Source organism: Apaloderma vittatum, unplaced genomic scaffold, assembly GCF_000703405.1.
Source record: "Apaloderma vittatum isolate BGI_N311 unplaced genomic scaffold, ASM70340v1 scaffold22020, whole genome shotgun sequence".
In the NCBI taxonomy this organism is placed as follows: Eukaryota; Metazoa; Chordata; class Aves; order Trogoniformes; family Trogonidae; genus Apaloderma; species Apaloderma vittatum.
In genome coordinates this window covers 8,769-35,670 of record NW_009696541.1, presented here as the reverse complement: position 1 = coordinate 35,670, position 26,902 = coordinate 8,769, and the positions used below count along the sequence as shown (strand labels likewise).

The following is a 26,902-nucleotide window of genomic DNA, read 5'->3' as shown; positions in this document are numbered from 1 at the left end:
CGCGCAGCCAGAGCCGCGTGCGGTACATCGCCAACAGGGCCCGGCAGGCTCAGGAGAGGCAGCGGCTGCAGAGCCGGGCGCAGCTCAGCTCGAGCCCCATCGAGGAGCGGGGGAACCCCGAGGGGGCCTGCAGCGTCGCCAAAGCGCTCTGCACGGATTCCTGCCGCCTTTACGTCCCAGCCCAAGGACCAAGCGGAGTGTAACGCTGACACCGAGGTCTTCTTTATGCTCAGACTCTAGTCCTGGGCAGCGCTGAGTCAGTGTTTCCGTCGCTGTCAAAGCAAAACGCAGCGGCCCGAGAGGCCCAGGAATGTCCTGGCGTGGCTTCGTGCTGCCTGGCCTCGCCTTCGTCGTGAGGTGCTTAACGTCAGCCCTCCAGAGGAAGAGATGAGTGTTGTCAGCAGTTTGTGGAACCAGAGCGACCGAGTGAAATCGGAGACTTACATTTTTACAGTCCTAACGATCTCACTGCCCTTTTTTTTTTTTTTAGTTACAACTTTCCCAGCCTTAAATTTGGCCTCCTTTGTCTGCGACCACTTCTCGCAACTGCAGCTTGCTCTGTGCAAATTTCATGTTCTTTACTAATTTCTGTAATTGCTCCTTATAACAGATTAAAATCGATGTGATGTTAATGACCGCGAAGGTAAATTTTGCTCTCACAAATTGTGAATTCATGAAAAAAAGCTGGATTTTAAAATCATGCTCCCCGCTCTGGTTTACCTTTTGGAGGATTTTGAGCTCTGAGGATGTCTTTGGGAAATATTCAAAATTGCAGCATAATTGTTTCATGAATTAATAACATAGTAGATAAAGTCCATCTTCCATCGTGGACCTGTTTATTTCAGTGAAAATCCAAATAGTCTCACTCTGTGAAGAAGAGCTCTCACTACGTTCCAAAGCAATGCTTTTTTAAACCAAGCTTGTTTATGTATATAAATAATTGTATATACACATCTGTGTGTATGCAAATATATGTCTGCACATAAACGTACACATGCACAAACTGAAACTGAACTGTGACTGTTCCGTGTCTCAAAACGTCATCTGAGATGGGGGAGAGAAGGGAATTACTAAAACCAGACAGGGAATAACTTCTGACTTTAGGTCAGAAATGGCTAAAAAGCCTGCTAGTCTTTTCTTGAAAACAGCACCGTCCCTTCTTTATGGTATTTTAACAATGCTGCTGTACATAGCACTTTTTGGATGAATTTTACTATTTCTGTATTGCACTGCCATGCAAAATTTTCAATTATATGATTTTAAAAAAAAAAAAAAAGAGAGAGATATTTAATTTTTTTAGATGGACATATTTAGAATTAAGTACCAACCCAAAGAGGATAATAATTTTTCCTCCCCATTTTTTTTACGTTTTATTTTTAGGGATCTCATTTGTCCCCATCCCTGTCCCCCCATTGTTCTGTCATTTATTATAGATGTACATTTTATCAGTGATGGAGAAGAATGTTTACTGAGATGCATTTTAAAGAGAAACAGAGGTTTAATTTTATTTCAGGCTGCATAGTCCCTATTACTGAGAGAATATTTTGCTTTTGTTTGTAATGATTCTTCTGTGTATATTGCAAACTCTAAAACATTGTTTATAAAACAACCTTACACTACTAAAATAAACATATTTAACCTTCCAGCTGTTGATTTCTTAACTGTAACGTAGCATTTTCTCTGCTCTGTAGAAGTTTGTGACATACAAACATGGTTAATTCAGTCTGCCTTGTTTTAAAAATTCCTCAGTGGATAACATTGAATTTTACTGTTTTTCAGGACCTAATCTGTTCTGTTGCAGCTCTCTAGGTAAGACAGACAGCTGTTTCCTCTCTGAGCCTGTTTAAAGTCTGGCTGAAAACAGTGCAGCAACAAGTGACTCCTTGGCTCTCTCATCCAAACAGTATTCTATCCCGTTTGCCCTGTGACAGTGCCAAAAGTCCTCGGAGCGTTCCCTTATTTCTGGCTTGTGGAGCTTCTTCTTCGCTTCTAATTTTAGTATCGCTTGGCCACGTGCATTAGACTGCGATATCCAAAGGTGAGAGTCGCTGTAGCTAATGGGATCGTCATGACATGGAGATAGAGGGGCTGGGAGGGGCTAAATTCTCTGATTAAATCTCTTCAAGTGGTCTTTGCTATGTTTTTGCCTAAAAATATCCTCTCGGTTTTCCATCCTGGCTCAGACCTTCCTTGCTCGTCTTCATAATTCGGATGAGAGGCCCTTGAGGTTCGTGCAACAAAGGTTTGGAACACGCGCTGAAGTAACCCGACAATATCATGGAACGGAAAAAAGGTGAATCAGCAGCAGAATGTGTGACCTGCCAAGATTAGTTGCACATTATGTCTTAACACAAAGCAAATTTCATTAACATTCCCGAGACAAAAAGTCACTCTGTCACACTTTAGTTTTGGGCTGAAAAGCTGCAGGGAGTTGCTGCTTTTTTATCTTTAGAAGCAAGAAAGTACATGCAATGTGACAGCTTTGGAAAGTTTATGTTCAAAAGACCTATTTGTGTCTTTTCAAAGACCAAGTTTCACAGTCAGATTGTTTTTATCTTTAATTGATTAAGCAATACTTGTTAAGATAACGTACCTCGCAGAAGGCGGAATCATGTAGCGCTTTGAAACATTTTGCTCAATTTTTTTTTAAAATGGTGCCCAGATTTAACTGACTAGGGTACGTGTGAATTTTGCCCTCCCGCTTCCAAGTTAGTAGTGACTAATATCTTTACAGCTCGTTTGTTACACCGCAGAAGATCGTTAATGGTGGGTGCACTTATCCGTAGGGATGGACAATGGGTGCCAGGGGGTGACGATCCCTTTGCACCGATCCCTGCTTGCCCCAGAGTACCCGAAAACTTCCCCCAGCATTGCACACCGGGAGTACAACAGCGCAGGAATCCATGGGAGCCACCCAGATCTAGGCCAGAGGCACTTGCTAACGGCACAACGGTGTTGGATGGCACCAGGGGACAAAAACAGGAGTGAAGGAGCTCAGAAAGGCAGCTGCAATCCCTCTCTGTCAGTGCCTGCCCAGACAGCTGCGGAGACAGGTCTGAGAGTCTGAGGAACTGCTACGTGAGGGCAGGATGGGAAGGGCAGCGTGGGCAGGGAGCTCTGACAGGCGAGAGAGCGCTTCCTTGGCTGTACCTCCTGCGTCCATCAAATCCGCAGCGCTGCCAGGAGGAAGCCCGTTTTGCATCTCCCCCCGCTGTACGGAGACACCGTGAGTGTGTTCTGGTGGCCTGGGAGGGCGCAGACTCTTGCGGTACATGTTTTCCAGTTCATTAAACCCTAAGGTTGAAAGTGCAAAGCTTCCAAATTACAAGCCATATATCATACGTAGCTGGGCTCAGTATTTGTTATCCTTGTTCTGTCCAGCTTAGTGTTTATTAAGGACACTCATGATGAACATTTGATTGTGTCTTTAAAAACCCATTTTGTCTGTGCCGAGATGCTTCCAGCCGCTTGTAGTTGAGCTTATCAGCCCTCGTTAGCTGCCAGCTATGAAAAATCCCGCACCATAATGTGCATCTTTTTGAAGCCTGGAAAATATTCATGAGAAGCAGCTGGAAACCTCAGCTTATCTGATTTGTGCTACCCTGCTGCCAAGTGCAGCACTTTGCCAGAAGCTCTGGGGCACAGCTACCGGGTGAGAATGGGAAGAACAAATCCCGTTCAAACTAGCGAAGGCAGCACCAGAGCTGAACCTGTGAACAGGTCAAAGCCCCTGAGAGAAATCCGAGGGGAACAGATCTTTCTTGATCCTTTTCTTGTGTAACGTAGCTTCACATCTTGCCATAATTTATATTGCAAGAATCATCTATGCCTTCTGGGGTCTGAAGAGCGTTAGAAGTGATATCTGAGGACTCCCATTAATTGCAGCGAGCTCTGGCTCAGGCCCTTGAACTCTTCACCAGATGCAGTCTTCTAAGCATGTTTTATTGAAAGGTGAGCAGGTTTTTGGCTCTGCAGAAGGCAAGCTGTGTTGATGTTTAATAATTAATTTAGTCAGTGACATGCACAGAACAAGTTTAGGGAAGAAGGCCAGGATGTGCAGGCTGCTGGAGCTTTTTCCATTCTGAACGGTGCTTCAAGTCAAGCAGGGAGTACGTTTTTGTTTCTTACTTAAGCGTGGGTAAGTTCCAGCTCCCTTGCAGGAGGTAACAGTTTACTGAATTGCTGAATTCCTGTGCAGGCGCTGCTTTGTTCCTGCCTGCCTTGATGCGTGTATTTGGAAATGACCTGGCCCACGGAGTGAGCCGCTTGGCAGCCTTTCCTTCAGCTCCCTTTGGGGTGAAACTAGTAAATGGGAGGATGAAGGGGCAGGAGTTTCACTTCTCTGCCTGTGTATTAAACCGAACTGTACAGTCCAGAGAGAAATCTAACGTTTTACCCTGAAGCCCTGACCCTCCTTCAGCTGTCTAGGCACTGCGAGGAAATACTGGATATACGCAAGGGTTTGGGGGGAGTTTTGGAGCTGTTCGTGAGTCCTCCAGCTGATCTCCTGAGACCGTCTTGGAGTGGAGAAAGTCCTGAGCAGCTTGTACTGCCAGCAGGGGGACAGATGGCAGACCCTGTTCTAAAGATAGACAACTTCTCCAGGACTGCAACTTCTCCAGGACTATGCAAGCAGCCCAGTGAGACATTCACTGTAGTACTCGGCTGCCAGGCTAAACTGCTGCCAAAATGTCCCTCTGCTGGATAGTATCTTTTCCTGTCCTCCCCACACCCACAGTGTCCCTGGAGCTGCAGGACCTGCAGGCCGGGCTGGGGGAGCCCCCCGGCCTGGCTCCTCCCTCTCTGTTACCCTTATAACAGCATGGAAGCGCAGCGAGTGCCCAGTGTCTTGGCAGTCCCGTGTGCTTGCTCGTCCAGCGGCTGCTGCGGGTCCCCAGTCGGACGACGGGAGCTGGGAGCGGCTGCAGGAGTTGCTGTAAGTGTGGCGCTGCCTTCCATCACTGCTCCGAGTGTTCGAGCTGACAGGGATCAGAGCCCGCCTGCACCTTCCTTCCTGCTCCTGGTCAAGCTGTTTCGCTCTGGTTTGAGTTAGTAGCGACGCCTTCCTTCAGCGCTGCCTGCGGGAGAGCCGCTGGGGAGTGATGCTGTCTGTTCTGTTTCATTTCGAAAGTCTGAAAACGTCCTGAGGAGTGAGAGCTGATTCTAGCAAAGTAACTTTTTTAATCCTTGCTTTGTGTAGCTGTAAAGCCAGCGTGAGAAAGCTTTGTAGTGCCTCCTCAGGTGAGTGGGTATTGAGCAGTGTCTGAGACCTCTACTCGCTGGGAGGCACTAACCCCACTGCCTTCCCGTTATTCGCTCACTGACTGGTTCCATTTGTCCTTAAATGACTCTAGTACTAAATTAGAGCCAGAGAAGTGTGTTAGCCTTTGCAGAAAGTCTTTTTTTTGGTCATGTTTACACTCTATTTGTTCTTTTAGCCACAGCAGCCAGCACGTTAACATCTCTTTCTTTTGAATGTGATGCAAGCAGTAGTTACCTGCTCTGATGGCTTTTCCTGAAGGAGGCCACTTGAAATAAAGATCATTTTGTAGATATTTTGTAGATACTTCTGCTCCAATGGACAAAGGTCTTCACTTCATGTTCTTTGTGATTACAACCATGCTGCTCCTGAGAGAATCAAGCCAGACAGGTGAGAAAAATGATGCAGAAATACCAGCTGTATCCAAATCTGATTTTGGTCTTCTTTACAGTGTTAATTCTTTCAGTCTTTAACTGCTAGTGCTCACAGGGTTTTGTCTTAATCTAAGAATTTGCTTTTGAATAGGTTATTAAGATATGATCAGGGCCTACCTCATTCTTACAACTTGTGGTTGTGCCCTTGTCATGTTCAGAGTGGGGGTTCAGTGCCTGTGCTGCTGCAGTGGCAAATCAGACGACAGAGATCAGAGAATCTGGTTCCCTGGGAGGGGAACATCACTGGCTCTGTCCGTCTCACCCCCGCCTCGCGTCCACCCAGAGCCGTGCTAGCAGCAGTTTCACCTCCCTTTACAGATACTCAAGACATTTGCTTCTGTGGTGATGGTCAAATTCTCTCATACTGAGAATTTTCTCATCCTGAACTGCCACCCGCCCGACCTGGTGCCTCTTCTTTCAGCTCAGTTGCTGCTCCCAGTCACGAGCTGCAAAAGGGGAGATGCTGCCGAAGGGTGGCTGGAGGGGGAGGATGGACGGGGTGGAAAATTGTCATGAGGTGGCTGGTTCTTCACAGTGCTACAGGCTTTTCCACCAGAAGTAAGCAGGGAGCCATCTCCTGTTAGAGGGCGTGGAAGGGGTAAGGACGAGGCTGCTTTTTGCAACCACAGTCGTTTCCTGCAGCCGCCGGCCCGTGGGCACCAAGAGCGGAGGGATGAGCCGCTCTTCTCTGCCTTGCGGTTTTGTAGACTCTCACACAGGGCTCTCCCGATGAGGACTTGGCTTCTGTGAAGTGTCACTGCAATGAATTTGGAGTCAGTGCTGCAGCTCGGTCCCTTATGGTCCAGGAGTTCCCACAATGGGGCTTTGAACAGCTGCACCCAGCGCCGCCGTGGGGGAGCTGCAGCCCTCGGTACAGACTGTCTGCTTCCAAGAAACCCTAGCAGGCCTTCAAAAAGGAGCCTCAAAAAGCTTTTACTGGCTTTAATGGTTTTCTAAAGGGAGACAAGAGAACTCCTTTGTGAGGATTTCCAGCTCCCATGGAGAACTGTAGTGGAGAGGGAAAAAACAAGTTTTGTTTTACGATAATGTAGAGTTCAGCACAAGGCCAGAAAATGCAAAACCAAAGAATGAATAATACATAATGAATGAATATGTTGTTATAGTTAACGAAAAGCTCACAGCTTTTGCTTGAAAGAGTGAAAACACCCTAATTTTTTTGTTTTATTTGAGGGATTTTTTGGCTTTTCCACTGTGAATTCTTTGAATCCAAGGAGCAACACTGTGCACGTTCTAGAAGAAACATCCCGGGCAATGAATGAGCCATGTATTGACACAATTGTGACTCTAATTCTGCATCTCTGTCATTTTAGTTTAGCTCTTTTGCAGCTGGGATGGGGTTGAGGTATTCTGAGTACTGTGGAAAAGGGAAGCTGAGATCAAGTCATGTAATAGGATCCAAGTCACACAGCAGAGCAGGGAGTCTGACAGCAGCGCGACTGCCCTCGGCAGCAGTGGTTTCGCCCAAGAGGGAAATATGATTCCCTTGCTTTTACAAATGGGAAACTGAGGCATAGGAAGGAGAAGTAATACAGAAAAGGTCAACAATGGATCTGACAATCTGACCTTTGATGCTCACTCCAGAGCTGTGCACAGGGTTGCACCAGCTTCGATCCCACTCGAACGCTTGGCCAGGTTTATGTGCTTCCCTTGCGCTCTGCTCCTTGGTGAGATAGAGAACAGGCAACACAGGACGGGATCACTCATCCCTGTTTCTTGGAACTTAATGGGGACGAATTCTTGGTTTTTTACAGGATGTTTCCTCAGGGGCGTAGACAATGTTCTGCAGGAGTTAGGGGAGAGCTTGGCCGTGTGAAGCAGCAGGAAAGCTGCTCTGCACCTTGTCGGGGAGGGCACTGAGGAAATGAAGCAATTGATTCTGCAGAATCCAGTCCCCGGTGTGCGAGTGACAGCCGTGACCATTAAGGCACAATTAGAACCTTCTGCAGCCTGAGTCTGGCTGTGTCTGCTGCTCGTTGCTTCACACCGGTCTGTGCTGCGAGTGAGGAAATGAATGTGACAAAACTGCTGCAAGTCCGCGGCACGGCGAGCCTGGCAGTCGCGGGCAGCTGTTGTGTTCATTTAAGCGCGACATGAAATGAGGGCGTGAAAATTCTGTTTTAAGAAACTGTAAATTTCAGCCCTGCAAGAAGTTGATTTTGTTGTATTTTTTCAGGAGCTGCAAGGAATGATGATGCTGTGAGGAAGGTACGTTTAAGTTCACTGGGGTGGAGCTACCAAGGAAGGCACATGTGCAAAAGGTCTTGCCTTTTAAATTCAGAAACCGATGTGTCATAGTGTGCAGCGCTGCCTCTTCCTCTCAGGTTTCCTCCTGTTCTGTGTCTCCTGAAATCACTCTCTAATGAGACCTTCATTGGCTCCTAACTGGTTTGTCTGCAACAGGAATTGATCTCTTTGGAAAACTGTATTGCACCGTGTATCTGAAGAATTGTGACAAGATTTGAAGTGATTTTTATTCGGACAGAGCATGCTGACAACACATAATGAAGTGAAATGCTTGTCATTTATTGATTACTGTTAGGGAGCAGTGGTGCTGAGATTGCTGCAGTTTACCGGGGCAGAGTTAGAGCTGGTTTAACACCTGCCCATGCCCCGGCCAACACCCACCCCAAGGTATGGGTGGGGCCAAGGCTGGGACTTTGCAATCCAATTATTTCTCCTTCATTTTTTGATTTGCAGGGCACTGACTCAAGGGGACCAGAAGAGGGTCGTCCAACTCTGACTGTCACAACAATCCTGGTAAGGCAGTGACACAGCACTTGGGGCTGGGAGATACCTGGGACTACACTTTGCCTCCCCCCCCCATACATCTGCAGGTAATTTTTAGGGCTGCCTTTGACACTGATGTCCCCGTTCATCACGGACTGTTTTTGGAGCGCTGGCTCTGTGGTGCAGACTCATGTGTAGTTTGCAATGGGAGGATTCAAGAGCTATCAGGAATTAAAAACAGGCTAAACCTCCCCCCAAAATACCTTACCCCCTGCACCAGACAAGTAGAACAGTTCAGAAGCTGCAGCTCTAAGTTTTCTCATTCTGCTTTCAGGGCCTGCACCAGCATGTGGCCGTCATCTCGTGCTTTAATGGGCCATATGAAATGTATTTGGGTTTTTAGACTGAGAAAAGATTATTGCTTGCTCCCGTGGTACCCGTGGCTTGCAGCATGCAGCTGTGCTGCTGGAGCTGTTGCCTGTGACTAGTGGTGGGACATGGCTCTGGTGACTATTTCTCAAGTTCAGCTGTGTTGTTGTCTTGATCATCTGGATAGAGGTCTTTGGGGGAGGGTTTGCAAAAAAAATTAATTGACAGTGAGTTGCACTGCAGGCTGCGGGAGCAGGTAATTGTGTATTTTTCCCTGGCTCTGCAGGAAGATCCTTACGTGATGGTGAGGAGTGCAGAGCTGGAGGGGTACTGCATCGACCTGCTGACGGCCCTGGCTGCAATGCTGCACTTCAGCTACAGGGTGAAGGTGGTGGGCGATGGGCAGTATGGAGCCCTCTCTCCCGGTGGGAACTGGACGGGGATGGTTGGCGAGATTTTGAGACAGGTAATCTTCAATTTGTATTTTTGACAAAACTGTGGCTCTAGAAGGAAAGAGCGGGGCCACCTGCTCTCGGACTTCGTTAGAGTTTGCTCAGGAACTGAGTGACTTGAAGTCATCCTCCCTGTTGTGTAGAACTAATGAACGGCAAGACTTGTAGTTGGTTTTGGCCTGTAAATATGCAAAGTAAGGAACAAGGAGACAACGGCCATAGCAGAAATCACTGGTACAACAAGGTCGGTTGGGTGGTTGATTTATTTTTTATCTCCATCTTACAGGAAGCAGATATTGCAGTAGCTCCCTTGACAGTCACGTCGGCAAGGGAAGAGGTGGTCTCCTTCACCACACCGTTCCTGCAGACTGGGATTGGGATCTTGCTTCGCAAAGACACCGTCTCTCAGGAGATGTCTTTCTTCCACTTCCTGGCTCCTTTCAGTAAGGAGACCTGGACTGGCCTTTTATTTGCTTATGTGCTGACGTGCATCTGCCTCTTTCTTGTTGCCAGGTATAATTTGTTCTGCAGATTTTGTTCAAGCGCTTTCTCAGCAATGAAGAGATCTCAGTTTTAGAGCAAGTACCAGGGTGCATTTTTGCTTTGAGGAACGTTCCATGCGGGTCTGGAACCGGGGCTGATAAAACTTAAGTGATGTCAGATGCATTAAGAGTAGGATCTCCCCCCAGAGCACCGTGTCTCTCCATGTGGATTACCGAGGGCTGCTAAAAGGACTGTGTGAACTTCAGCTCTTCTTTCCCACTTCTATCACTTTGAACTGTGCTCCCACATGCAGGTCTCTCTCCTGGTGTGTTCTTGTGCGCTGTGTCCCGCACTAACATGTGGAAGAGATTCTTCCAGGAGGTTCAGTTTTCCCCCTTTCTTTATTGGGCTGCTCTGACGCTCTTGAACACAAGTTCTGTTGCTGCTTTTTTGATTTTATGCACATTCTTTGTAGGGAAGGATGTGCTCCAAGCAGCAGCCTCGGTCTGGTATTACAGAACAGAGCCAACACTGCCACTCGGGAGTGCCGGGGAGACTAGATTGTGCAATGGCTTGGGAAAAAAAGAGTCTGGCAAAACCTGTGCGGGACCCCCCAAGCCGTTGCTGTTGCAAACTGCTAGAGGCATTGAGCAGTACTTTCCTCTGCACTGGTTAAACTGGAGCTTGGGTGAAGGAGGAGCTACCGTGGGAGGAGAAGGCATTTCCATCATCGGCACTGCAGTAGTCACACTGTGGGATCACTTATTTCTTTTTTCCCCCTGAATGTCTGGTTTTCTCCTGTCATTTTCCCACAGACTGAGCCCCTGTGAATGGAATGAGCCAAAAAATGAAGAGAACCACTTTACCTTCTTAAACAGCCTCTGGTTTGGGGCAGGAGCCCTCGCCCTGCAAGGTGAGCTGGGAGGGCTGCAGCAGAGGAGCTCCGGGAGCAGAGCGGGGCTTTAAGCCTGTTGTCTGTCCAGCTCTCAGCTGTCTGTAACACTGCAGTGCTGTCCTGCTGGGGAAAAGATGTTCCCATGGGCACACTGGGCAGCACTAAAGCTCTCCGCTTGGGGAGGTTTGATTACAGACATGTTGGAATCGTCCAGCGGGCTTGCTTCGGGTGAGGAGTGTGTATTTTCTGTTGTAGCGATTGCTGCAGGAAATGCCAAGTTAACCACAGCACTGGTGCTTTGTGGAGTGGGGTTTGTTGTTGTTGCTTTTAGCTGCTGACGTTGCTCCAGCTCGGCGTAGCTCAGAGCACAGAGGCAGTTCAAACCAGCCACAGGAAAGTCGTTTCAGGCTCACACACTAAGTAGCTGCAGGGCAAGTTTTGCAGTTTGGCCTTTATCTAAAGGGGATTCTGTGGCTCGGGCTCATGGATCTAAAGCTCTTTGTCTCTCTCTCACTGTACATCACCTCCCGCACACGCTCCTCTGGTCGTGCAGGTGTCACCCCTCGGCCCAAAGCGCTCTCCGTGCGGGTCGTCGCTGCTGTCTGGTGGCTGTTCACCATCGCCTTGCTGGCCGCCTACATCGCCAACTTCACCGCTCTGCTGAGCTCCGGCAGCGAGCAGCTCCCAATCCAGACTTTCGAGGATCTTGTGAAGCAAAGAAACCTTGAATTTGGGACACTGGACGGCTCCTCTACTTTCTACTTCTTCAAGGTGCAGAGAATCTCACTGCGCACACATTACACCCGAGATGTAGAACTGCCGATCTGGGGCCGGGTTTTCTGGCTCGTGCCTATAGGTCCTTACACCACCCTCACCGCTGTGGAATCCTTGAGTTCTCCTGTAGTACTCCAAGTAATGTGATTGGTTTCTGTTGTTTTGCCCATCTCTTCAGAGAGAAAGGTGTGCAGAGGACAGTATTTTTGTACTGTATTCTCTTCAGAAAGCAGTGCCAGGCTTTAGGGGTTATCCTTGTGTACCTTGAACACGAGGACTGACGGATGTAATTTCTGGATACGTTAACTGGGTGTCTACAAAGGTTGTTTGTAGGGGTGGGAAATATTTAATACTTTTATCTCTCCAACACTGTGCATTAGAGAGGAAATTTGTCCTGGCTATGTGCTAGTTTTCAGCAGAGAGGGCTCAAAGGGTTTGGGTACTGTTACTCTCCAAATTGTTTCGCATCCATTACACACGTATGCAGACTTTTTTGGGTGATCGTTTTACACTTCAGTTTGACACTTGGATTTTTGGGCTGCAGAACTCCAAGAATCCTATTCATCAGATGATCTATGAATACATGGACAAGAGACGGGACCACGTTTTAGTCAAAACCTACCAGGAAGCTGTTCAGCGTGTGATGGAATCAAACTATGCCTTCATTGGTGAATCCATCTCTCAAGACCTTGCAGCTGCCAGGCACTGCAACTTGATCAGAGCCCCAGAAGTTATCGGAGCCAGAGGCTTTGGCATCGCCACTCCGCAGGGTTAGTCACTGCTCTGCTTCTGTCTCCACTTGGATTTCACGGGGCTGAGGTACCAGACTGACAGAGCAAAAAGCCTGGCACAGCCGAGTCCTGAAACTTGCCCACACTTGGGCATTAACACTAATAATTCCGTATGAACCAACTGGTGATGCTGCTCTGTGATGCTGCTGTTGTTCTGTAGATGAATTATCAGGAGCACTCACTCGCTCTTAGTCTGAACTGTGTAATATGCAAAAAAATCCCAACGCTCGGGGGTATCGCTGGCTCCTGTGGGTTTTTTGGTTTTGCCTCGGTCCCAGCGATGCAGAGCTCCTCGTGTTGTCAGCAGCTGCAGAACCCAACTGCTTCTGCTTCTTGCTGTGCCTTTGCTGTGTCGTTATTCTGCGAGTGTTACCATCACACCTGTGTGGACAGGGCAGGAATGGCGGTTCGCTAAGGATTGCGCTCGGCTTGGTCTGTCACGTTGTTGTGTTGTTTCAGTGCCCATCTGAAAGTCGGGCAGCAGCCGCCCCCCTAACCCTGCCTGGAAGCGCAGCAGTTGATCGATGCTTGAAAATGTTGCAGTGGCCGTGATCTCTCCTGTGCTCTTCTCTCTTTTCTGTTCCACTGCTGCCAGCATCCCCGTGGACTAAGAAGCTCTCCATTGCTGTCCTCAAGCTGCGGGAATCGGGCGACCTGGACTACTTGCGCAACAAGTGGTGGGAGACCAGCTGCCTTCACAAGAGCAGGGACCGCTGGAGCCCTCTGCAGCCCCAGGCGCTGGGGGGGCTCTTCCTGACGCTCGCCATCGGCCTCGCGCTCGGAGTGATCGCAGCGGTGGTGGAGCTCTCCAACAAGTGCAGACACGCCGCGGGGCACGTGAAGGTGAGCCCTGGTTCTTCTCCTCATCCTGCTTCCTCGCATCCCGCTTGTTCTGCGTGGCCGAGCGAGCCGGCAGCGCTCCGCGGGGCACGGCGCTGGAGTTCTGTGCCGAGCGTGCGGTGAGGGAGACGACCTGCTGTGTCTGTACCCTTCAAAGCACAGAGATTTCACAGCCAGGTCCGTGCAACCATTTTGTAACACAAACAGGGTAACAGTAAGAAAATGACCCCCGCCCCCTCAAAATATTAAAATATTTACTGTAATTCCCGGGCAGCCAAACTGCACTCCAATACGCTTACTGTGTACAGAGGACAGTAAATCATCAATAACAAGTTTATTCTCAAGTATGGCTGTTCTTAAGTCATTTGACAAGCAGGAAAACACATGTAAACGAAACTGCTCTAGTATCTGAATGTGCATTTTAGTGTTCTCATTCCCCATCGGTTCCAAGCAATGAGTCGTGCACAGGTAAGAGGTGGATTCCAGGACACAAAACAACTCACCCCTTCTTTCCTCCCCATTTGTTTTTCAGAAATCTTGTTGCTCCGTTTTCACAGAAGAATTGTGCACTCGTCTACGTATAAAAGATAATTCAAGACAAAGCCAGGAGACTTCAGGGAGGGCTAATGTTTAGGAATTTTTTGCAGAAGGCATGGGCATGTATTAGCTTTATGCCATATATATTTCATAGGAACTACATCAACGTAGAAAGATGTTCTTCTGTGAGTCTAGAGTGTTAGTTTTCTAATTACAAACACAGCACTTCTGGATGGGTGGTGGAGCTGGATACAGAAGAAAATTGAATGGCTTGGAAGAATTTAAATTGATAAGTGATGAGTGCAACTGTTAAAAATAAGGGAGGTTAATGACTTGGTAAAAGAAGGTTGAGATGGTGGATCTCTAGTTGTTCAGAAGTTTACTATGTAAGTACGTGAACGCCTGTAGGAGTAAGTGCCTTGGGAGAGGTGAATACGAAGCCTCTGCTTACTAATTACAGTATGAGGTACGCTCTCGAAAAATTAAAGCTCTGATCTGACTGTTTTAAAGAACAACTGCTTCTTAAACATTTCAGTTAGGAATAGACTGTACTCTTCTGCTCTTCTAAGGAGAAGATGTGAAGGTCATTTCTGAGTCAGAAATGACAGGACTGTTACATAAACCCCAAAACACAGAACTTAACTGCAGTGGCCTAAAACCCAAGAAGGCAGACTCTGTTAAGGAGCTACTTAAGAAACACAGGACACAGGGACAGCTCCTGAGGATGTTTTGTCCCAGTTAACCTAACTGAGAAGTATTTAGGGAGACGATTGGTAGCTGAAATCCAACAGTACTAGAGCCTGATGTTTGGTAATCGGTCAACTGAAGCAAAGCGTAAGGGCGAGGCAGTGAGGAACAGGGATGCTGCGATCGTCTCTTGCTCTCAAAGAATCTTTGAAATTCATGGGGAACAGTTATCTCAGCTGCGCATTAAGTAGTGCTTTAACCAAGCTGGTTTTTAGAGCTGGAATGACTGATGCACGTGCTGATTTGCAAATTCATGGTGAAATTACTCCGTTATGTACTGCTCATCTGATGAAGGGAAAAAAGCAGCAAATTTGGTTGCTTGGAAGTGGCTTTGACTGCACTGCACGAAGAGAGACTATCAGTCCCAGCATTAAAAAACTGAAAGCAACAGAAACGAACATGCGGGCGACAGGCAAACAGCTGGGTGTTCCTGAAAACAAGCCCTGCACGGGCACTTTGAGCGCACCTTAGCGAGACTCGACTTCCAACTACTGGCAAGGAATTTCCTAGAGTTGCAGAATTCCCCTCCCACCCATCTGTTCACAGAGTCAGAGCAACAGGAGTCCCGAGTCCTTCCGGCCATGGGTGAACTCGTGACGTTGGGCTCGCTGAAGTTCTGTTTCAATACAACTTGGGCGATAAGCTCGTTAGGTTAGAAGGTGGAGGAGTCCTTCAGTCAAATTAACTGCAAAGAGCATGAAGTGGTTTAGGTGAGTTTAAAAGCCGACATGGGAAATGCAACGTCAGATTCACTGAGCACTTCAGAAACTATTTGGTATGTGCCATGTCACCGCTGGCAGAGTAGGCAGAGATGTATAAAAAAGGGTTTCGTTGACATTTAAATATATTTCTATATGAATGTCTCACAGAACAGAAAAATAAAGTCTTTCCATCACAAATACTGCAGCATTAAAATAAACACTTACCAAAATAAACAATGAGTGATATACATATATATATTTGAGTGGGTATACTATAGAGTGAATCATATTGTTGCTTTTTTTTAAGTCACAAAAGCACAATATAAATACGGAATTTCATGTGAACTCTTTTCCCTGTTGTAATAAAAATACATTCTTTACAGTTAAAGTAAAACTAGTGCAAGTCCGTTCCGCTGCTCCCGTCCACCCGCTTGACCAGATTCGTATCATTTACATGGCACTTCGTACTTAAAAATGACGCTGAAAATTTTCCCTCCGAGACGATCGGCAAGCCAGGAGTTCTTGATAACGGCGAGCTTGAGGCTCTCGCACTTCAAAGCTGCGTAGTAATTCGTGTGGATGGCACGGCCCATGCCCTCGATGATGACCAAGTCTGTCTTCCGCTCTCTGACCAGCACGGCCAAACCTTTATCCAGGCGGCTGAAACGAGAGCTCCGGGTTAGAAACGGTTGTCCTGACACGTGCTACGAGGGCAAGATGGGTGGTGCTAAAGGCTTGATCTTTTACATAAAATGGGGTGAGAAATGGAACGTCAGAAGGAATTACTGATGCCAGTAAAATCCAAGGAAATGAGATTGAAACGTAGTCTGAAACACATCATTACTCCTAGCAGGACTGGGATTTCCGAGAAATCACAGGCAAGTTTTCTCTCTGGTAGAGAAGCTAATCAAAAATCATTAGGTTAACAACATGAAATGCTTCTTACGGCCAAATGGATTTCTTCACTGTGTGCAGGATTTTACACCACCCATTGCTAAGCTGCTCATGAAACCCCCAGCGCGTCGCTGCTCAACGTGAGCGTGACAGATAGGATGCCCGACAACTAGTGAGGCTCGGCCAGCGTTACATGTCTGTAAATCCAGAGTAAGTAACTCTTAACCGTCATGCAAAAGTGATTCGGATCAGGAAGGGTGCTGAGATGCTCCAGAGCTGTCTCTGAACATCCAACAGCTGATGGAGACAAAACCCAAATTGGTGCTTTGCCAAGATACCTTAGATCTAGACATGGAGAACTTGAGCCTGTCTGGACCAACAGCAGCTTCTCTTCCCTCAGTGCAGACCTTTAGTTAAAAAAAAAAGACAAAAACATTAAAGAGCTACTTCAGCAGGGTTGTGCACATCTGGTAACGAGCCAGAGAACAACAAATATCTGTGACTTCTCTGCACAAGCTGCTGCTCCTGCTAGGCCTTCACCCAGAAACGTAACGTCTCCTTGAGCAAAAGGGTTATGTAGTCAGCTGTGCACCCTCCAGCAGGGACACGCTCTCTGTGAAATACATCTGTTGTCCTCTATTCTTTTTAACATACAAAATTTATGTTTTAGTAGCTTGACTGCTTACCAAGACAAGAAATATAATTATGGATGTTCAAGAAAGATCCAATTTCTAAATTTTTCACCTTAATAAAAGTAAATGATCTGCTTCAGCTTACTTGCAGGTCACAGATTTCAGACACTCATCAACAGAGTTAAAGAGGAACCAAGGATTTAACAAGGACCTTGTTTTTTCCTGCTACACATCATGCGATGCAGACGGGTTACAGGCTTACTGAATAACTGGATCCATCGCTGCTATCCGCTCCGTGACAATCAGGGATTCACTGTAGGTGACATCATTTAGGGCAGGGCCAGAGTTACAAGCCAATATAACCTGAGGCAAAGATGGGAGAAGAGTTCACTGATTAATGCCTCCACATGCGGTGTTAGAGCTGCTTGTTCAGCTAAAAATGCCCATTGCCTGACTTACTTTAAAACTGAGAAAATACAAAGAGAAAAGCTGGAGGCCCAGTCTTCATTTTCCCTCAGTTAATGAGCTCTTTGAGGTCTTCTGACATGACAGACCCTTGCTCAGCAGACTTGGGCCTGACAGAGCCTCGCCTGGTTTTGCTGCCTTTCAGAGTCACCTTAAAACTAGATTTTGGAGTTCCAGGGATTTGGATTCTTCCCAATTTAGATGTTTGGAGCCAATCTGGTAAAGGGCACTGCTGGCAGGCAGTTAACAAACCTGTCACCAATCACCAAAGCTCCACTACGCAGCAAACTCACACTGAGAACCACTTACCTCTGTCCCTCTAGAAAGGAGCTCTCTGACAAAAGGAAAGACTCCTAAAATTATGTCTATTCCACTGTTATCTGCGAAAATTAAGGCACATTTATGAGGGGGGCCCTCCTGTAAGAGAAAAACCAACATATTCAGGGTTGAGTTCACGATTCATTTCAGGGAATATTTAGAACAAACTCACTTTACCAACCCATATTTTACACCCTTACACAGCTGGTGATTTTGGTTATCTAGTAGCAGCAGAACTCATCAGAACATCTCCTACCCTCGACCTTAGGAGAAATCCATTTCCCTAACGTTGTCCTTGCAGAGTTATTTCAAACAGCTTTTAGTAACTTTGTTAAGAAAACTTCCATCTGCCAAGCCAAGCCGTGGTGACCCCAGCAGCTCGGGGCAGGTGTGTCCCGCAGAACCCGCGCAGCCAGAGGGGACCACGCTCGTGAGCGAAGCAGCAGCGTGGGCAGCTGCCATGGCGAGCACGGCGCTGATCAGGGTGGACCTACCTTGGTGGCTGTTTTGAGCTAACATGCTGTAGTTCCCTTTTGCCAGGAAAGGGCAGGAAGGACTGCTGGGGGCAGTGACATCCTAAAACTCCCCATTAACTTTTTTTTCGCTTGTTCTAAAGCGAAATTTTGTTCAGTTCACACCAGCAGAAGAATTTTTATAGTGACCAGTGCTTAATTCCTAATAAACAAAAATTGTCAGGGCAGTGCTTGCAGTTCTTTTATTACACAAGACTAGCTGACACTTCGTTTTGTAACGATTTGTAATAGCCTACTCACACCGAACCAATGCAGCTAGGAACAAAGAAACAAAAGCTTTTCAATTAACCTTAATTACATAGTAATGGAAATCACAGGGCAAAAAAAGCTTTGCTAATTGATTGGCTAATTACTTCCAGAGAACTCCTAAATTAGTGCCCTTCTTAGATTGGCTGCTGGGATGGAGGAACAATCCAAACATTACATTTGGATCCAAGTCTTCAAAATGATGGGTCTAGCTGTAGAGCAGTAAGTGTCCTTTTAAAGACAGGACATAAGAGGGTGACTTGGGAAGAGCTCTGGAAGCAGCTGGGTTTCAACTGCTGCCAGTTCTGAAGGAAATTCAGCTGAGAAGCTCGGTAAGTAATGAAATATCAGACTAATTATTCTCATTCCTTTCTTTATGATAAAGCTGTTGAATTACTGGCACCATGTTACCCAATTTTATTTTGAATTGTCTGAATGGAGTTCTGTTAAATCTGTTGAAAGCCCAAGGTTAATAAGGTGGTTTTACGATTCATTTAATCGCTCAATGGTTAGTTAGAGTCAGGGAGTCGTACCTTCAGCCGCTCAAGCCACTGACTGTAGGAATCTTCCAACCAGGGACGTTCTGCCACAGACAAAAGCACGTTAGCATTTCTTTCAGGCAAGCCCTAATTCTGTACTTTATAAAAAGCAGGAAGAGTCTTTTTACAGATGCTTAAGCACTGAAGCATTTGAGCTCGGGTTTTGCGTGTTAAACATGTAGACTGAAAGAGTCCCTAAGCTTCTCATTATGGGAATAGCTCAATTACAGCAATCTTGAAATGGAACTCTCCTAACAAAGCAATGAAGACACGCAAGCTGCCCATCCCAACGACTTCTCCTAGGATGCGCTGTACCTCCCAGGACACCGTCTGGCAGGGGCCGAACAGTTAGGAAAAACAGCACGGGCAAGAGAGTCTGACTATCTGGGCAGCTGAGACTGCTAGTTCAAGGAGAGAGGTTTTCAGATTTCACTTCCTTTGAAACACAAATGGGAACAGCCTGCCCAAACTCTGCAGCCTGTATTTCAGATCACTCTGGCAAGTGCTCGGGATTTCTTGTCACCTGGGCAGCACAACTGCTCCAATAAACCCATTGGCAACTCTCCTCCGCTCTCATATTTCCAAAACATCCAGTTCCAACCACCACCATAGATCTCCCTGTACCTTGTAGTTTTGACTTGGCTTCTTCAAATCCAAACTGTGGCTCAGATTCCAGAACGCTGTATCAGAGGAGACATAAAGGGTACACGGGTGAGCAACTTCACCTCCCAGAAACACAACTCAAATGCTTCTTCAGCGAGTGGTCAGCAATCTCACACCGATGGGGAGGGCGGATATGTGTTTCTCAGTGGCTGAGAAACAAGTTACCTTATGCTTCTGTTAAAAGCAAAAGGCTCAGAGGTATGTGAAATTAAGAGTTCTTATGCTAAAAGGAAAAAAGCTGCAGCAATGCACAGGTGTTTGTGGGCACTAGACTACAGGCAAAAAGACATCTTCTGGTCTGCAGACCACCAGAAAAGGTAGCTGTGATCTGAAACAGCCAATTAGTAAAACAGTGCTTTACTAAGTCTAATTCAAAGATTGGTCTACAAAGCTTTACCTGAAAGGGGGGTGAAAAAGAAAGGAATTAAATAAATCAATATGGTTTTTAAAAGCTACTGCTGTTGGGCAGATACAGAGTGAAGTAGCTCCGGACACAGAGGTGGAGCTGATGAGGATTTACATAACGAGATGGCCACGTTCTGAGCTGTCAGTTCAAATGTTACAGCACATGGGCAATGACTGTCAGTCAGGTCTCCTGCAGCTCCTTAAATCCAGTCCCAAGTGACTTCTGACTCGGTCTGTAACTCTTGGTTCCTTCCGTAAAGAGAGTGAACTACAGGGACACAAGTGACAAACAGACCAACTGCCTGAACTGGCTTCTGGCTGTGTGTGCAACATCACAGGCAACGCAAGGCTAAGAATGCCCACGTAGCCTTCAATCACCTGTTTTCGTGATCTAATGAGAGGGAAAACTCCTGCAAGATGCAGGAAGGGCACGGGAAGTGCTGGATGTCAGCTGTACCACAGCAGCCCTCTCCCCTGCTCCGGCACCTCTGTCATCAGCCCCACAAAAAGAAAGTTCTGGCACTGAGAAACCAAAAACATTTCAAGACTGTTGGAGCTAATGTCCTGAAATGAATTCATGGCTGCTGACAGGATATAAGGAAAAAATGCTCTTCAAAAGGTAACAGAAATAAATCAATGTTGATTGGAAATAATTACTATCTAGTCACCAAAAGGGACTCCCCAACCTAACTCCCAGACTTCTGCGCACAGACACCCTGTGGTATCGGGACAACGGGAGGCTGCGGAAAACCAGCGCGTTTTCTGTTCCAGGAACACAGCACAGCACGGACCCGGGAGCGGGACTAACGACAGCCAGGCTGGAACACTGGATGCTCTGTCGCTTAACTCAAATATTCACAGTGATGCCTCTGCCAGATTTAACGGGTGGAAATGTGAACTTCCCCAGACCACAACAATGCGTGCAAATAAACAGCCAACATTTGATTTAGGTGAAATACAAACTACAATTAGAGTGATGCACTTAAAAAAAAAAAAAATCAAACAGTAAACAGTTGGGTATTCTGTATCTTAAAAGGGTGCTTTTAAAATATTTAACACCTACTCTGAGACTGCTTTTGCTCCCCAGTCAAAGACATTCCCCGCAAGAAGTCCTTTCACCAGAGCAAACTGCCTCTCCTCCCAGCCTAATGAATCCAAAGATTCGATTACGCTTTGAAAACATTTTAAGGCTATGCCATTTTCTTTCTGCTTTACCTGTAAGAAAGACACGAAACATTGGATTTGTAGACAAAAATTTCTTACCCATCCTCGGTTGTCTCAGTCCCAAGACCACGTTCAAGCATTCTCCTCTAGGTTCATGGCCTCTGATGGACCAACAAGTGACTGTTATCAGCATGCTTAGTACCAACAAGAAAAAAAGTTTCCTGGGATTCTAACAGAAAGCTTCATCAGTGATAGGACATGTCTGTAGCCCAAGAATTACTTCCCTTAATAAGTCAGAGGTGCAATAGATCTTGAGTGGACAGGGGAATAAGAGAGTGGACACAAAAATACCCTTTCAGCAGTACCATGATCCACCAAACCCAGGTAATTACCGGGAGAAGATTTGCCACCACCAGTTTTACAAAAACCTGGATTTTTTTTTTTTTTTTAATTTTTGCAACAAGAGTTTCATAATCACAGATGCTTAGGAGCTCTTGGGTTTTTTTTCTCTGCTTCTACGTCCAGTGAGATCAGTGTTACATCGCTAGTTATCTTAAATGGGACCGTGATACTGGGTACCATCTTCACATCAAGAATGTGTGATGGTTTTTTTATTTTCAGGCCTTTTTTTTGGACATGATGAGGTGGGGGAGGATGACCATCTGTTTATGAACACCAGTTCCTTTCCCTTTATCTCCTCTGGTGGGGCAGGGAGAGGAAAGCAAAGGAACCACACTTGAAGGTAGTTAAAGGAACAGAGAGACGTGAGTTCATAGCATTGGTGACTTGCATGGAGCAGCTGAGATTAATTGCTCTGCAAGCCAACAATGCCAAGCGTCCTCTACAACTGTCTGCAATTCACAATTGACTGGGAAGTATTTCTATAGCTACAGATAGTTTTAAATTTGAAAATGGTTTCCACACCATCAAAAGAATTATCAGAATGAGGAGAACAAAACAAAAATTCCTGCAGTCTGCCAGACTGCAGCAGTAGCCTCAGCAAAAGAAACTGCCTGTCCTCCCAAGTGAAGTTCTCGGGCCACCCGTGAGGTGCTCCATCGTCACAAGTGCTGGCTTCTCCACGCAGCCTCCTCCATGCTAAACCGAAGGAAACATCTCCTCACTCAAGGAGCAACTTACACCGGTATCTGCTGGGAGACACCACGCACCCGTCGGGAACAGGACTGACACCATCAACTCACTTCTTGGAAGTATCAGACAAGGGAAGCCGGCAACAGTTTTGGTGAGGTTGATCCTCCCATGCACATGTCAGAGGCTTTTCCAGCCCATTACCTGCTGCCGCTTCTCCTCAGTGACAGCCACAACCCAGTCAAAACCCTGGCAAGGCAGCCAGTCATTAATCTCTTCCCTAGAAGCCATTACTTAGTCAAAGTTGCAGAATATGGAAAAAGTGTCTTGAACTTACATTTTGTCCACCCTGTAAAGCAACAACAACTTACCTTGGAATAGGGATCCGGAAAATTGAACTCGTTTAAACAGTGCTCCCTTGTATCCAAAAGACTTCTAACTGTTAAGGTACCATATGCGCTTTAAAAAGGGAGGAGGGGAAAAAAAGAGATCAGCTACTTTAAAGAGAAAAATTTAGTTTCTCCTGTGCTTTGTCCATAAGTCACAGAACATCACACAAGTGCTTAAAAGTCTTTACGTGCCACATGTGCTAAACAGTGTAAGCAGTAAATCTACTATGTTTATTTAAACGCAGAGAGGGAAAATGTTCTGTGCAAAACTAGATACTTGAATTAACATACTGCCATTTTTACTAACCATGTAGCAATTTTTAATATTATATTTTCTGCAAAGGTATAATTTTTCCGTTAAAGCCCAGTATACGAGATCAAAACGTTCTGTGCAGAGGACTTGATGTCTGGCACATCGACTTGCTACAGCCTTCAGCCTACGTAGCTTTCAGTCTGCTCTGCTTCTGAACCACGTTAGCTTTTTGTTGGCTTTTAGCTCTGCTCAACAGAAGCAGCAAGTGATGAAAAAGGGAAGATAAAGACACTCACAAAGGCTGCTGTCTGAGCGTCTGGAGCTTATTCCAGTATTTCTGTCGGAACTTTTCGGCTCTCTCCAGTGCGTCAGTAGAGTCTGGCTGACTTGCTGCAGCACGCTTTGCCACCTGGTAGATAAATGAGGCAAGATTGAAGTTACCAAATGAATTCTCCCTCCATGTAACTGATCTGAAGTTCAGTCTGAAAAATAACCCCTCCATCTGCTCTGCTGCTCAGTGCCTGCGTACTGTCTAGTCGCTCCCACACAGGACCTTCCAACGTTACTCCAACCACCAAAGAATAATTTCAAATACCTCTCTCCTTCCCCAAAGACTTAAAGTTTATTTTCACTTCAGGACATGGGTTAGTGGTCATGGTGGTGCTGAGCTGACAGTTGGACTTGATGATCTTAGAGGACTTTTCCAACCTTTGTGATTCCGTGAAGACTATACTTTCAGAAATTAAACACAAGTTCTAACTATAGGATTGGAAAAAATAAGAAACACGTGCACACACACTTAAGAAGAAATAGTCAGAAATCAAGCCCTTGTGTTCTTTTTTCCTCACATCAATCCCTTGTGGGTTTTGTGGGTTTTTTTACTACAGTAAGGCCAAGTCAAGGTGTTTTTCCCAGCTCTCTTGCAGCAGCTACATTTTGCAGGGTGAACACGCTGGTCCACAGCAGGTTTATCTGCTCAATACTTGCACCGTTCATACGTACGACTCGTGCCACTTACCCCATCCAGTGCCTCCTCAAAGCAGGTGAGCCAGTATTTTCTGGCCATGGCATCATCTGTGAGGTCAACAGTGTCTGGAATATAAGTCGAGGGGTCTTTCAGCAGCGGCAGGTTAACAAGCGGTCTCTCCAACCTATCCATTTCAAGCATGTCAAACTAGGTGAAAAAAGAAAGATTTATTACAGCTTACTCGGAAATTGATTCATAACAAACTACACTAATACAAGGGCTACAGAAGTCCCTCCACAGTTAAGACTGACAAGTCTGCAGACAACTATAAAAGCGTCTATGTCACCATAAACAATCCACTCCCCTGCATGGATTATTTATTCATGCCCACCCTATAGATAAAGATTATCAAGTTTTGCATTGAAAAATTACTACAGGCCCTCTGATTTGTTAATTTTCCTCTCTTCCTCCCCAGTAGGGTCAAATCTGCTGGGCTATCAGGTTCAAAGACATCAGAATTACTGAATCGTCAGTGTATTTAAGAGGTGACTGGGCTCATGCTCTTCTGCCAATTATATATTTCTTTTTTCACAGGAAGTAAAGAAACGCTGCTTGAAGACAGTGGAACATTCCATTCAAAATTCTGAAGCAGAGTATTTCAGCTGTAGGAAAATCCAGCCACTTCAGGAAAAGGTAAGAGATGAATGTTCTCCCCTCTTGCTGTTTCAGTGAAGGAGAAAAAGACCAAGTGGCAGCCACAATCTATTTTTATGAGACACTCCATCGATCCATCACACAAGACACCAGATAACACCACACGGGACACAAGACACTGTATTAGTCACTTCTTTTTGTAAGCAGGAGTCCAGGGGCAAGAAGCAACTAGCTTGAGAATAACCGTGTATTTTCAAATCCCCATTACTAAGAGAAGGCACTTAGTTGGAGAAAAGACAAGCACATACTGTACCACTCCTTGATCTCTGCATAGGGTAAACGTCAGGTGATGTGCTGCTCATAAGACCAGAACTCCCAGCATAATTCTCTCCCCAGCTATACTGGTTTGGATCTAAAAAAGAGAAAGACAGAGAGACACATCATCTGAAAATAAAACTGAAAATACTCCCAGGAGTGATTCTAGAGTTAGCATCCCTTCAGAGAAGCTGCTTCACTACAAAAGCCACCTTCCCTTGCCTTTTAAGCACACATAATTTTCCTTCTAGCCCCTGAAAGAAATATTGCAACCACTCAGTGAATTACCTGACTCTAAGGAGTTTCAACCTGAACGAGACAAAAGACAATTAAAATTCTAAAGTACTTTTTTCTTACCCCCCTTTCCTTGTCATGAAGGGTTATAACCAGCATGCCTTCGAAGCACTATCACTGATCACAGAGATAATCTCTCATTTCTAAATCCAGACCTATTATTATCAAAATGCAATTACAAAACTATCAAAGCAGATAAACACTGAAGTTGCTTCTAGATTATTTTTTTTTTAATTTGAGAAAAAGTTTGATCAAGTTCAGATGTATAGTACATGCTGCAGAAGCAATATCTTAATTCTTCAGTAGCTGGTTCCTTGCCCGTATCAATAAAATGGGCATGAAAAGAATTCCACATTCATTATCCTGAGATTTATTTGATTGTTACTGAAAGTAAGTACCATTAACGACCTTACTGTCTGTTCCACTATAACTACTATACTGACTGGCTTGCTAGCACGTCAACAAGAACAGAAGAAAATAAAAATGGCAGAATTCAACCAAAGTACTCTATACCCAAAGAATGCGGGACAGAAGTGTCTCATCTTTCAGAAATGTCTGTGAGGCTTTTCGCTCTGAAACGAACACAGTTTTGAGATGCTGATTGTCTTCAGCACGTGAACTGAATTCAGAAGCTGGGGGAAAGTTCTCGGAAACTGCATTTCCCCAATTTGGTTTAGAGCTATGACTGCTCTTTGCAGAAATGCAGAGAAGAGGAGAGCCAAATCCTGCCGGCTTTTCAAATGCGAGCAGGAGGAAAAGTGAGAAATTACGACGTCCCTGCCAGAACACGTAAACCCAAAGCCCAGCATCTGTGCTTGTTAGTGCCAAATGTATTTATTTAGGCAACGACTTACATGCAGCCTCTTAAAGAGAAACTTGGACATTACACTGACATTTCAGAACACAGCATATACAGAACATAGCAGCGCTGTACTTACTGTCTTGTTCAGCTCCTTTTAAAAATGCCCCAATGGCTCCCAGGTAGCCTTCATGTCTCAGGAACAATGCCTGAACCTCTCCCTGCCACAATATGAAACATTGCAATTGGATGGTCCCTGAGGGCTAACAGGTACTTCTTTGTCACTAGTTTTACACTTAAATTCAAGAGAAACAACTAGAAGATGGTAATAGTCATTCGTGCTACATTCTAACACATTCAGCAACTTTAACGATGCTTCTGAATCACAGCTTCAGGAGGAACTGCTTACACACATCATTCCACAATTATTACACAGCTGGGGGGGAAAAAACCCAATATACATGCAGAAGTGGTGTGTATTTTAAGCCTGCACAACCACAGAAACAGAGGGAAGCCAGTGCTGTCACTTAGAAAAAGCTACTGCATCATTCCATGAATATTCAACTCCTCTTGCTTGAACAGGCTGGAAATATAAGGTTGTCTGATTTCTGGGTCATCAACGGCTGCGCATCCAACACTCGTTATCTTTCTTTCGTTACACTGCTATTCCACAGCGCTCTGGATCGTATCTCTAGGCAAGCATGTCCCCATTCAAATTAGTTACATTTAGCTGTCAATGTCGTACAGGGTGCTAGGGTGAACACCACCGTCCACCCCAGCAGCAGGGTCCCTCGGCTTCCCGGGGCAGGGCTGGGTGAGGCGCTGCCTCCTTTGAAGGAAAAGCAGCTCTGTCGGCAGCAGCCCCGGCAGGAGGCTGGAGTAAAAGATCAGCTGCAGCCCTTGGTGAGGTGTGGATGTGAATCCCTGACAAAGCTGCTCTTACAAGAACCTAGAGCTGCAGGTTTGCAATAGTTCTCTTGAAACCTCAATAAAACTGTGGGGAAAGGGACCACAATGGTGAAAAAAAGGCAGCCTATGGGAGTCCCTTGCCCGAAGCACTGAGATGAGGGAAAAAAAATCTACTCTGTAAATTTGCAAAAGCGCAGGAACTGATCAGCTTGTAAAAACCAGTAAGTGAGTTTTCGGATTTCATTTCTTTCTTGTGAAAATTCTTTATTGTTTTCCACAGCTTCAAAACCTGCAAAGAACTACAGCTTGGTTGGTTTTGGAGGTTTTTTTTTGAACAAGGAAC

At 45.9% G+C, this 26,902-nt stretch overlaps 3 protein-coding genes across 3 annotated transcripts in view; 2 read left to right on the top strand and 1 right to left on the bottom strand.

Annotated features, from left to right (window-relative positions):
• PLCH2 (phospholipase C, eta 2) overlaps window positions 1-203 on the top strand; it is a 32,351-nt gene extending 32,148 nt beyond the window's left edge. The window contains exon 23 of the mRNA XM_009875351.1: window positions 8-203. Coding sequence (XP_009873653.1) covers window positions 8-203 — 196 coding nt within the window. The remainder of the gene's footprint in view (window positions 1-7) is intronic.
• A 5,366-nt stretch (window positions 204-5,569) lies between these two features.
• Window positions 5,570-13,779, top strand: LOC104278375 (probable glutamate receptor). The gene is made up of 10 exons (XM_009875328.1): window positions 5,570-5,650; window positions 7,889-7,920; window positions 8,413-8,472; window positions 9,098-9,277; window positions 9,550-9,776; window positions 10,562-10,659; window positions 11,195-11,412; window positions 11,960-12,185; window positions 12,802-13,049; window positions 13,579-13,779. Exons 1-10 carry the CDS (start codon window positions 5,578-5,580, stop codon window positions 13,678-13,680), a joined length of 1,464 nt encoding a protein of 487 aa, XP_009873630.1. The 5' UTR covers window positions 5,570-5,577; the 3' UTR covers window positions 13,681-13,779.
• Window positions 13,780-15,161: 1,382 nt separating this feature from the next.
• Window positions 15,162-26,902, bottom strand: part of PANK4 (pantothenate kinase 4) — a gene marked incomplete at its 5' end in the record, with an annotated part of 17,556 nt that continues 5,815 nt past the window's right edge. The window contains 12 exons of the mRNA XM_009875339.1: window positions 15,162-15,691; window positions 16,264-16,332; window positions 16,820-16,920; window positions 17,332-17,436; window positions 18,653-18,702; window positions 19,283-19,338; window positions 20,790-20,941; window positions 22,351-22,438; window positions 22,918-23,030; window positions 23,640-23,795; window positions 24,551-24,654; window positions 25,790-25,871. Coding sequence (XP_009873641.1) covers window positions 15,478-15,691; window positions 16,264-16,332; window positions 16,820-16,920; window positions 17,332-17,436; window positions 18,653-18,702; window positions 19,283-19,338; window positions 20,790-20,941; window positions 22,351-22,438; window positions 22,918-23,030; window positions 23,640-23,795; window positions 24,551-24,654; window positions 25,790-25,871 — 1,290 coding nt within the window. The remainder of the gene's footprint in view (window positions 15,692-16,263; window positions 16,333-16,819; window positions 16,921-17,331; window positions 17,437-18,652; window positions 18,703-19,282; window positions 19,339-20,789; window positions 20,942-22,350; window positions 22,439-22,917; window positions 23,031-23,639; window positions 23,796-24,550; window positions 24,655-25,789; window positions 25,872-26,902) is intronic.

Coding starts and splice junctions, on each gene's coding strand:
- LOC104278375 (XM_009875328.1), top strand. CDS start 5,578: ATGGACAAAGGTCTTCACTTCATGTTCTTTGTGATTACAACCATGCTG. Junction 5,651..7,888: donor GAGAGAATCAAGCCAGACAG/GTGAGAAAAATG, acceptor GTATTTTTTCAG/GAGCTGCAAGGAATGATGAT. Junction 7,921..8,412: donor ATGATGATGCTGTGAGGAAG/GTACGTTTAAGT, acceptor TTTGATTTGCAG/GGCACTGACTCAAGGGGACC.